The 10,842-nt window shown below is 50.9% G+C and overlaps 1 protein-coding gene across 1 annotated transcript in view; it reads right to left on the bottom strand.

Moving 5' to 3' along the window:
- Nucleotides 1-2,987: 2,987 nt before the first annotated feature.
- The window catches only part of UBE2H (ubiquitin-conjugating enzyme E2H), a gene marked incomplete at its 5' end in the record, with an annotated part of 22,619 nt that continues 14,764 nt past the window's right edge, over nt 2,988-10,842 (bottom strand). Inside the window, 2 exons of the mRNA XM_008941846.1 lie at nt 2,988-3,496; nt 7,920-8,048. Of these exons, the coding sequence (XP_008940094.1) occupies nt 3,372-3,496; nt 7,920-8,048 (254 nt within the window). The remainder of the gene's footprint in view (nt 3,497-7,919; nt 8,049-10,842) is intronic.

Below are 10,842 nucleotides of genomic sequence, written 5' to 3'. Positions count from 1 at the left end.
GAGAGGGGGTGGAGGCAGGAGGATGAGCTCCCCTCGAGGGCAAAGCTCTGCCTCAGCTTGGCCCCACGTTGGCATCTTTTGGCATCCACCAAACCGACCAGAGCTCCTCACTGGAGCTGGGCCCCGAGGCAGCACCCTGAGGGACACAGCAGCTCAGCTCTTCACACCCTCCGTGGCACAAGGAGAGACTCCAGGTTCTTCCCAAACCTTTTTGTTTTGGTGTTTGGGTGGCAGGGGCTCGACCCAGGGCCCAGCAGGGGCTGGCTGAGGAATTATCATCATCCCCAAAAGAGCACAACACCGGCTGCTGGAGGAGCAGGAGGAGAAAAACACCCTCAAGCTGACCAAAAAAAAATGAGCTCCTTGCTTCAGCACGGCTCCACTTTTTCTTCAGACCACACAGGCACAGTTTATTTACAAACTGGTTGGGAGGGGGGAGGTTTTTTTAGGGGAGAAAGAGGGAGATTCAAGGGAAAGCAGAAAAAGAGCAGGTGAAAGATGAAGGGGGGGAAGCAGCCGAGGGGTGGGAGGTGGCCAGGGGCAGGCAACTCCCCACCCTGCTCCACCTCCTCCCTTGGAAGCATCTTACATCCAATTTTTTTTCCCCAAGAATTGGGTTTTTCCTCCACCCCCAGGCACGGGACAACCCTGGGAGTTTTGCCACAGCTCAGGAATGGGGAAGGAAGAGCTGGGGCCACGTTTTTGTGGCTCTAGAGCCATAGAGCCAGTCAGCAGCTGGCCCTGGCCAACAGGTGGGGGTTTTTTTGGGGGGGGGGAAATCTCTTGTTTAGCAGAATTCTGTTTCACAGCAGGAGGGGGGGAAGGTGTGAGAGGTTTGGTGCATGAAATCCACATTAGGGGATGGAGTGACAGGGAAGAGCAACCTGCAAAGGAAGGGGGATGAGGTAATTAGAACACTGTTTTTTTTTTTTAATACAATATTGAAAAAATACAAAGTTTTATTGTGATTTTTCAGGATTTTTTTTGGCCTTTGTTGAATTTTTTTATTTTAAATACCTTTTAAACTGTTACCACCACCCAGCACTTAACTCTACTCCTAAGTAGCACCTACAGGAAAGGTTAGAGCACAAGCCAACTGCTCAGGTCAGGAGGGAAGCAAGTTAAACAGTGCCAGCAAAACGTGGCCCCTCCCAGCCCCAAAGCAATGAGAGAAAAAAACCAGAGTGCTAGAGAAGAGTGAATTACACCATTACATGTTAAATAGTTCATATTCCCCTTCCAACAAGCCACAGATGCTCGAGAGTGAACTTCAGCCCAGTCACTAGCCACAGCCCTCACAGTACTGCTTGGAAATCCAAAAAATTAAAGAAAAAGGGGGAAAAAAACCCACCCCAACCCCTTTGCTTCGTGCCCGTGATTGACATCAAGGAAATTCTTTGTGTATTTTTTATTAAGGGGAATCATGCTAAAGCAAAAATGGGACTCGAGGAGGTTTTTGGTAGGAAAGAAGAAAATTAATTGATTGTGCTTTATGGATTAGAAACAGGATTGAAAGCTTCCAACCCTCAACACTTGGTGATGTCTCTAAAGGAACAAGAACAAAAAAAAAACACTGGGAAAATGACAAATGTTACCAGTCTGCCTTTCCAAACTCTGCTCCAGAGCTGCTCAGGGTGGGTCGAGTTCTCCACGCTCTGTCCTGGAGGTCGCACCACAAATCAAAACCATCTTGTCCAAACCCCTCTGAAAAACCCCCAAAAAAAGAACTCAGCAGGGCTTCCAAAAGCCATCCCCAGCTTCAACCTCCAACGCACGATTCTCCAGATCCAAGGATATGGCCCATCCTGGGTGGATATTGCCTCTGTCAGGTATTTCACAGCAGTAAAACCAAACTATAAAACCCCCTCCGCTGGCTGAAAAGACACCAGGAGAAACCCAAATGTTTCAAATTCAGAAGCATCCTGGAAAAAATAAAAAACAAAACAAAACAACAAAACCAACACCAAACAACAAACCCAACCACAAACCAACCCAGCAAAACAAACCAGAGCAGATTCACTTGCTGCTTCAATTGGTGCTTTTAGGCTTTTTTTTTTGGGGTTTTTTTTTCTTTATTCATCTCAATTTTTTTTGTTTTGTTTTCTAGATCATATTTGTTAACTGGTAAGGAAGTCTCATCCTGTTGGACACACGCAAGCAGAGGGGTACCAAGCTGGTGCAGAGTGGGGAAGGGAAAGGAAAAAGGAGATGGCAAATGGGTGCTGATGGATTCGTGGACGACAGCCAAAGGGCTGAACTTGGTGGAGCTGAAGCTCTCAGCGAGGCTGATCCAGCTGGTCAGAGGACCCCCCAGGAGATGGAGAGTGTTTGCCAAGGTTTTATCCATACTTCAGGCAAGAGAGAGGAAAAAAAAAAATAGAAATTAAAAAAAGAGCAAACTCGAAGCCGTTAAAGGGCAGCAGTTTCCAAACTATGACAAAGGAAGAGTTTTGACTTCACATGTGCTCCAGCTAAATCCAAGCACTGTTCAGAGAGCATCGTTTGTGGGGTGAGGGGGGGGTTGATCCTCCCAAAAAGGGAACAGCTCATAATCCAGACCCAGAAAGCCAGGAACATCCCGACGAAGGCTCCCCAAAGTCCCCCGAAAAAGCGACGAGACCAGGGGTTGTCAGTCCCCACAGCTCCAAGGGGTGGAGGAGTCCACGGATAAAACCAGCCTTCAAATCCCAGTCAGAACCTTTTCAAGCTCCATGCTCTGAATGGCTCCACGCTCTGAATGGCTCCATGCGTTCTGCACCGTTCCATTTCATTGCTTTTCTCTGTCTCCTGCGACGTGACTCCAGGAGAAATCCCACCAGCCAGGTTGACCTGAAGGGAGCACCTTCCATTCCAACTGATCTGCACTGTTAGAACATCATCCCTTGGGTATTTATACTCTGAGAAAACACTGTTCCACTCTAGTGTCCAAGGTGGTGTCTTTGGAAACATCGATAGGAAAGCAAATACCTTTTTTTTTTTAATTTTTTTTTTTTTAATCTTTTTTTTTGTTTTTTTTTTTTGTTTTTCTAACTCCCTACCTACCAGGGCAGCTGTTTGTAGCTGACAGTTCAGTAGCACACAAGTCGACTTGGCCAAATGGAATTTGAATGCATGCATTCGGGCTGCATATTGCTACCAAAATGGAATGTGGGAATATGCTGATGCACCTCGGGCTCGAGAAATGACCAAGGAAACAAAAAAATCAAGATCTAAAGGGTGATAGATAGATATATATATATCTCAATGCTATTATTCATAAAAACCTTGTTTAGTAATAAAAAAAATTGCTTTGTTTAAATATGAATATTATAGTCTGCTTCTCGTGGTTAGGAAATTAAAGAGTCTCTCTGAAAAGCAGGTTGCCTCTTTTACTACAACTCCATATCCTGAGCCTCATCTTCCGAGAAGTCGGACATGGAGCTCTCGGACGAGCTGTCCCCGGTGCCTTCTTCCTGTTCTTTTAGTGCTTCTTCTGTTGCATATTTCTGAATGTATTCTGTGGGGGACAGGAAAATAAAAGACAGGTAAGTGAGGGCTATTCAACAGCCAGAGGGGGGGTGAGCTGTGACAAACAGCTGGTTGGGTCGCGTCACGTTTGCCCAAGTCCTGTGGGTTATTGGATGTGTCACACCCAAGGCAGAACTGACCAACAGCAAGGTGTGGAAAGGGTTGATGGAGGTGTAGAGATGGGGAAGGCCTTTGAAAATGAGGCTGTTCCCATGTCTGTGTCTGCCAAACCAACCTGTGGGTGAGGGAACACTCGGCACAGAGGGTCACCAACCGGCCTCGAGGCTTCAGGTGGCACCACTGAGGGACAGGGCAACTCAGCTTCTCATGGCACGCCAACACCTTGGCACCAAAAGGATATTGGCACCAAAATATTACAGCAAGAGAAGGCAAAGGTTGTTCCTAAACCAGTGCTGAGGGGCTCTGGAAAGTTTTGGAAGTAGGGGATTCAACCCTGGGTCCCTCACAGGCTGGCTGAGAAATTTCCACCACCCTGCCAGAGCAGGAGCCACAATTTTCTGAAGAGGGAGGAAAAAAAATCCTCAAGATGATAAAAAACCCTATCTTGCTTCAATGTGGTTCCAGCTTTTCTTTCCTATTTCTCAGGCCAAAGTCATTGTTCTCCAACCAACACATATAACCAGCTGATGGAGACCTCAGAAATTTTGGAATCTGAGGGTGTTGAGCCCCTGGCCCAGGCTGCCCAGAGAGGTGGTCACTGCCCCAGCCCTGGAACCATCCCAGGGGAGGTTGAGGGCTCTGAGCAACCTGCTCTAGCTGGGGATGTCCCTGCTCCCTGCAGGGGGTTGGACTGGATGAACTTTGAAGGTCCCTTTTAACACAAACCTTTCTATGATTCCATGTCCTCTGCTCCCAGCAAAGCCTCTGCCTGCCCCTCAGCATCCTTCAGCTGCCATTACTCACCACCACACCCCTCCCAAAAGAAGTTTTCTTATTAAATCTACCAAAGAGAAGCTAAGAACAGGACAGAGAGGAGTTCAGCACCCATTCCCAACACCTCCACACAATTTTTGGTCAATTTTTTGGCATTTTTGCACATCTGGTGCTCTTCTAGTGCTCAGGCAAATCACCACACCAAGGACCATCAAAAAGGAGCAGTTGGCTCAGTGTCCATGATCCACTTCATTTATCTGAAGGTTCTAAAGCTAAAAATCCCACTCTCCAGCTGCATGTTGGTCATACCAGTGGACCCTGACAAGTTCCATGAGAAAACCTTCCTTTTTTGGCTCTCCTACCAAAAATCACAGGAAGTACAACCCACATTTCCAAGCCTACACCCCTCTCTTTGCTACCACCACGTCCAACAATCTTTCAATGCATTCAGAACTGAAAAAAAAAGGAAGAAAAGCAGCCATAAATTATGTATTTGCACTCCCATGTTTCCCAGAGTGGAGGAGCTGCTTTTTTAACGTGTCCAAGGCTATTTTTAAGAACTCTACAACAGGAGGAATGACTGTGCTGAGCTCTGTCTGCTGCTCCTCACGCAAGCCTGGGAGGAGACAGCAGAGGCAGGACTCGTGGGGATGTGGGACATGAGCCACACTGCAAGCACTTAACACTCCTTCCAGATGATCTTAATGCCTTGTACCATGAGGAAAGGAGGGAGCAGGTAGTCAGTCTGCCTGAAGGATGTCCTCAGATCTCCCCTGAAGCACCTAGCCTTGGCCAACATCACTTTATTTGCTTTGTTTCCAGACTCTTATCTTTTTTTTATCCCTGTCTCATTGTGTAGAGGACACTCAAAGTGTCCCCTCTGTTGGCCCCTTGGAGATTTCACCTGCCAAACTCATTTTGCCTGGAAGTTTTGTCATAAGAAAAACCAGGCAGTGGATTTGAGGATCCTGAGGAGGCCAGATCTGCAGGAGGTTCTTCTGAACCTGTCAGAGGAGTCAAGCCCAGTGGGCTGAGTCACTCAGTATTTCAGTCACAGCTTTGCTTGGCCTCATTTGTAGTTCCACCCTCCAACCCAAAATTGCAGCTGATGAAGAAGAGTCATTTCCCCTCAGAACAAAGTGACTGGAGGTTCAACCTTGAGTTTTGTGGTTGAGAGCCACAGAAATGCTGGGAGGGCTGGAGCAGCTCTGCTGTGAGGACAGGCTGAGGGAGTTGGGGTGTTCAGCCTGGAGGAGAGGAGGCTCCAGAGGGACCTTACAGAGACCTTCCAGTGCCTGAGAGGGGCTACAGGAGAGCAGGGGAGGGACTGTTCACAAGGGTTTGGAGGGAGAGGATGAGGGGGAATGGCTTTGAGCTAGAAAAGGGCAGACTGAGGTTAGATATTAGGAAAAAGTTCTAATATAAGAGTGACAGACCACTGGAATAGGTGCCCAGAGAGGTGGTCGCTGCCCCATCCCTGGAGACATCCAAGATCAGGCTGGATGAGGCTCTGAGCAGCTTGATCTAGTTGGAGATGTCCCTGCTCATGGCAGGGGGTTGGACTAGATGTCCTCTGGAGTCACTTCCAGCCCAAACATTCTCTGATTAACCACTCTGGAGTGAGGTGGCAGAGCTGATGGAGGGACTCCTCTGCTCCACCCCACGTCCTCCTTGGATACCTGTGCTCCCTGAACACCAGTGAACTTCCCAAAGGTTCCACTGGGAAAGCTGCTACCCCACCTCACACTGGAAAGGTGAGGAGATGGAGCTGCTCACAGAGGCCCTCTCCTTCCTCTCCTTGCCAACCTCTCTGGCAAGACTCCCCTGGGCAAACAAGTCTTATGGTTATTCAGTAACCAAAAAAAAAAGGCAAAAATCAGGTGGTCACAGGCTCTTCTGGGCCAAAGGCTGTGGATTTCCCACCACTGGACTGCATCCTGATGGTGTTCACTACATCAGGGGAGAAAAAGTCCATGGCTTTGCCACAGTCTTGTCTCACCTGGAGATGGTGCCCTGCTCCTGGCTGCAGGCAGCTCATTCTAGGGCAGGCTGACTGTAAATTTGAAGCACAATTCTTGGGTTTTTACCTTATTTTTTTAAGTTGGCAAGAGTAATTTAGTCTGGGTGTCACTTACCAGCTTGCTAGGACAGCCCTCCTATCACCAGACTCATCCAAAGTATCTGAGAGACCTTCCTGGGAGCCTTCCCTCATCCTGAGTGGACACTGCCTCTGCTCCTCAGCCTTGGCCAACATGTCCTTCCAACCCTTCCAGGAGCAGACACGTCAGCACCCTCACCAGTCACCATTAATTATTAATTATTAATTAACCCAGGGCTCCCCAAGCTGAGTTACAGGCCTGTGACCACATCCTGCTCACACCAGCATGGGATAAATCATTCCCTTCCTCTCTGAAGGCACCTTTGACATGTCAAAGCTCATAAACCCCTTTGGTCCTCTAGATTAAACTCCTCCAGTTCTTTCCCTCTACCCTCTGAAGACAAATCTAGCCCAGCAGAGCCAGGGACCTGCTGGAGCAGGGCCAGAGGAGCCCCAGCAATGCCCCGAGGGGGGAACCCCTCTGCTGGGAGCCCAGCAGGAGCGCGTTGGGCCTTATTCTTACCATTTTCTGTCTGGGGACATGCTCTGTTGGAGCAGGTCCAGAGGAGGCCACAAAAATGATGCAAGGGCTGGAACCCCTCTGCTGGGAGCCCAGCAGGAGAGAGTTGGGCTGGGGCAGCTGAGAGGAGAAGGCTCCAGCTGGGGAGACCTGGTGGCATTTCAGGACTTAAAAGAAAGTTGGGGACAGACTTTGGAGTGGGGTCTGTTGGGACAGGACAAGGGGGGATGGTTTGAAACCAAAAGAGGGAGATTCAGGCTAGAGAGAAGCAAGAAACTGGTGACCCTGAGGGTGTTGAGCCCCTCTCCCAGGCTGCCCAGAGAGGTGGTCACTGCCCCATCCCTGGCACCATCCCAGGGGAGGTTGAGGGCTCTGAGCAACCTGCTCTAGTTGGGGCTGTACCGGCTCCCTGCAGGGGGTTGGACTGGATGGCCTGGAAAGGTCCCTTCCCACCCAAACCTTTCTGTGAACTTCAAGCCCATCCACCCTAGTACATCTCAGCTTAATTAGGAACAATTTCTTGGCCTTTATGAAGAACTCCTGCTCTGTAGCACTTTTCCTTGTCCCTTCTTTGCTCACAGCCCTTTTCTTCCAAATCGTTTCTCTGATATCTCAGGAGTGTGTTGAACCCTGGCACAGTTTTTAAGCCCTCCCCTGCTTGGGGTCTGCTCATGATTTCAAAACCCTGGCACGAATCACAGCAGCAGTTCATCCCCCCCTTACCTCAGACTACCCCTGTTTAAAAGGGGACCCTGTAACAGGACCTTTAAAGGTTCCTTGCAGCCCAAATCCTCCTAGGACTCTGTATATGGTCACTGATGTGGAAAGACCTCGTTGGCCCAGGGTGGAATCACAGCCATGCCACTCATTCCAAAAAGAATCTGTTCTTTCTGCCCTTACCTTTAATTTTCTGTTTGTACTCTTCTGGTCGGTGGAGGTACATGGCTGCAGCATCACCATTTAGAGGATCTATAGGGTTGGGATAGGCCAGCAGCTGGGGCAGGAACGATTCAAATATATTGGTGAGATCTGCAAGGCAAAGACACAGTTGTTCATGTCCACAGCCCCAGAGCCAGCCCAGTGAATCCTCCCCAAAACACCAGCACTGCAAGAGCAGCACCAAGCCTCTGGGTGCAGGAAAAGGCCTCAGGGAAAGCACTTATAGGGCTGGTGTAAGGGAGAGCTGGTGCTGCTGGAGGAGTGCTGCAGCTCCTCAGCCAGCTGCATGAGCTGCTCCATGCCCCAGCAACACAGATCCAGGTCTCTGAGGGTCAGGAGAAGAACTGGAAGGACACAACTGTCTCCTCCTCCCCCATTAAAGCTCAAAAACAAAAGGATAAAAAGAAAAATAGGGTGCTGTGCTTCACCCCCCTCACTGAATTCTTCTCTTTCTGCCTCCTTCTATTAGCACCTTCAAATGCCTTGTGCCCCATGACTAAACTGACAGATCTCCAGCAGAAAGCACCTTCCCAAAGTGCTTTAGATGACTGTGCTAATAGAAAAAGCCACCAACAAGTCCCTCCTCCAACTGCAAACAACTGGCAGAATGTGTGGAGCTCCCATTAACACCTTGGTGCCAGTTGGCATCTGTCACCAAATAACTCACAAGAGGAAACTTCTGGTGCCCATGAGTCAAGTGTGGATACATGAAACCCTCTGCCCACACCCCTCACAGGACAAGGACCATGCTTCAGGGGTGGGGGTGTTCAGAACCAAGCCCTGTGGCATCATTTCTCCTGGGGGGCTCCAGAAGGACCAGGCACACCCAGCCAGAGCAGAGGCTGAGCCCCCCCTGTGCAGGGATGTGCTCCAGGTTTTGCTTCAGGTGCTGGAGAGCTGGGATGGAGGCAGCCAGCTTTCATCCAGGGGTTTTTCTGTTGGGTTTTGGTCGTGAATATTCTACAGGTCTTTCCTCAGGATCATCCTTTCCTCCCCAGTTGAAGGATTTCCTGGTGGCAGAGGAATCCTGCCCGTGGATGAAGATCCCCAGTTCCCTCCAGCACGTATCCCAGTGGAGCTGCTGGAAGTGAAGCCCAACACTCTCTTGGATCCACCTGAGCAGCTTCCCTGTCTCAACCTGCCTCTCCCAGGAACAAGGTTGTGTGACTGCTCCTGAGCCAGGCTACTGCTGAGCCTCACAGAGCTGCTAAACTCAACCAAGATCTGGCAGTGGGCTGGGATCTCAGAGCTGTTCACTTTCCAAAGGATTCATCAGCATGGGTGGGCAGGTATGGGGGAGAGATCTTAGAGCACTCTCTGTGCAAAGTGACACAGAACCCCAGCACAGTGGGGGCTGGAAGGGACCTCTGGGGATCACCTCATCCACCCCCTGCTCCAGCAGCTCACCCCCAGCAGGGTGCCCAGGGTCACCCCAGCCACGTTTGGGATCTCTCCAGAGCAGGAGACTCCCCAGCCTCTCTGGGCAGCTGCTCCAGGCTCGGCCACCCTCCCCCCAAAGAAGTTTCTCCTCCTGCTCAGGTGGCACCTCCTGGGTTCCAGTTGGTGCCCGTTGCCCCTTGGCCTGTGGCTGGGCACCACTGAGCAGAGTCTGGCCCCAGCCTCTTGCCCCCCGGGGCCCTTTAGCTCTTGCTCAGCACTGCTCAGATCCCCTCTGAGGCTTCTCTTCTCCAGCTCAGCAGCCCCAGGGCTCTCAGCCTGGCCTGGCACAGAGATGCTCCAGCCCCTCAGCAGCTCCACAGCTTCCACTGGACTCTCCTGACATGGGGAATCCAGCACTGGGCCAAATAATCCTGAGGTCGCCTCACGAGGATATAGTAGAAGGGGGAGGAGAACCTCCCTTGACCTGCTGCTGGCCCCCCTGAATAACTGATTTGGAACAAACATCCAAAGCTCCCCAGGAGACCATTGGCCTTCTTAGCCATGAGGTCCTGTTGCTGGCTCATGGGGAGATTGGTGTCCCCCAGCACTCCCAGGCCCTTCTCTGCAGAGCTGCTGCCCAGCAGGTCCCCCCTCCCCTGTCCTGCTGCAGGGGGTTGTTCCTCCCCAGGGGCAGGACCCTCCACTGGCCCTGGTTGAACAAGGCTCCTTCCCATCCAACTCTCCAGCTTGTCCAGGTCTCACCCAATGCCCACACAGCCCCAGAGTGCAGCTGCAGCCTCAGAAGAGCTGGGCAGCAGGTCCAACCTTTGCCACTGCCCCATGTCAACACCTCTGCAGGGCCACCAGTGGCTGTGCTTTCAGAACGTGCCTTCACATCTCACTCAAGAGGATCAAAGGGGACTTGAGGCTTTGTCAGCTCTTCCCTCCTTCACCTGCACGCTGGGGGTGTGATGAACCTCTTCAGAGCACACATGAACTGACCAGGTTTGCCATGGCTGGCCAAGAGCAGCCAGGTGCCACCAGCTGCTTCAGGAGAAGCCCAAGAGCAACTAGAAAATGGATCTTCATCCAAAAAGAGATCATAAAAAAAACAAGGAAGCAAAGCCCTGGGAGTGAAGACTTGCTGTAGGGACTCTAGTGCTGGTGATTTGCCAGTGAAGGGGCAGGACAGTTCAGTGTCCTCCCTGCAGCTTCAAGGCATCCTGCAGCAAGGGAGGTTTGCAACCAAGTGAGTGTCAAGTGATGCACTAACACCAGACTTCACCAGGCAGTGTGGAGGATGCTCTGTACAGATGACACCCTGGATGCCTTCAAGTTGCCTAACACTCCTCTCTGCCATCACAAGGCAAAAGGCAGAAGATTGTGGCCAGAAGGTCAATGAAGGGGATCCTGCCCCTCTGCCAGCTCTGGGAGACCCCCCTGCAGTGCTGGGGCAGCTCTGGAGTCCTCGGCACCGCAGAGCCAGGGAGCTGCTGGCGGTGGG

The sequence above is a fragment of the Merops nubicus genome, unplaced genomic scaffold (genome assembly GCF_000691845.1).
Source record: "Merops nubicus isolate BGI_N331 unplaced genomic scaffold, ASM69184v1 scaffold12890, whole genome shotgun sequence".
Classification (NCBI taxonomy): domain Eukaryota; kingdom Metazoa; phylum Chordata; class Aves; order Coraciiformes; family Meropidae; genus Merops; species Merops nubicus.
Note: the sequence above shows the minus strand (reverse complement) of the source record. Positions and strands in the feature narration are given on the sequence as shown.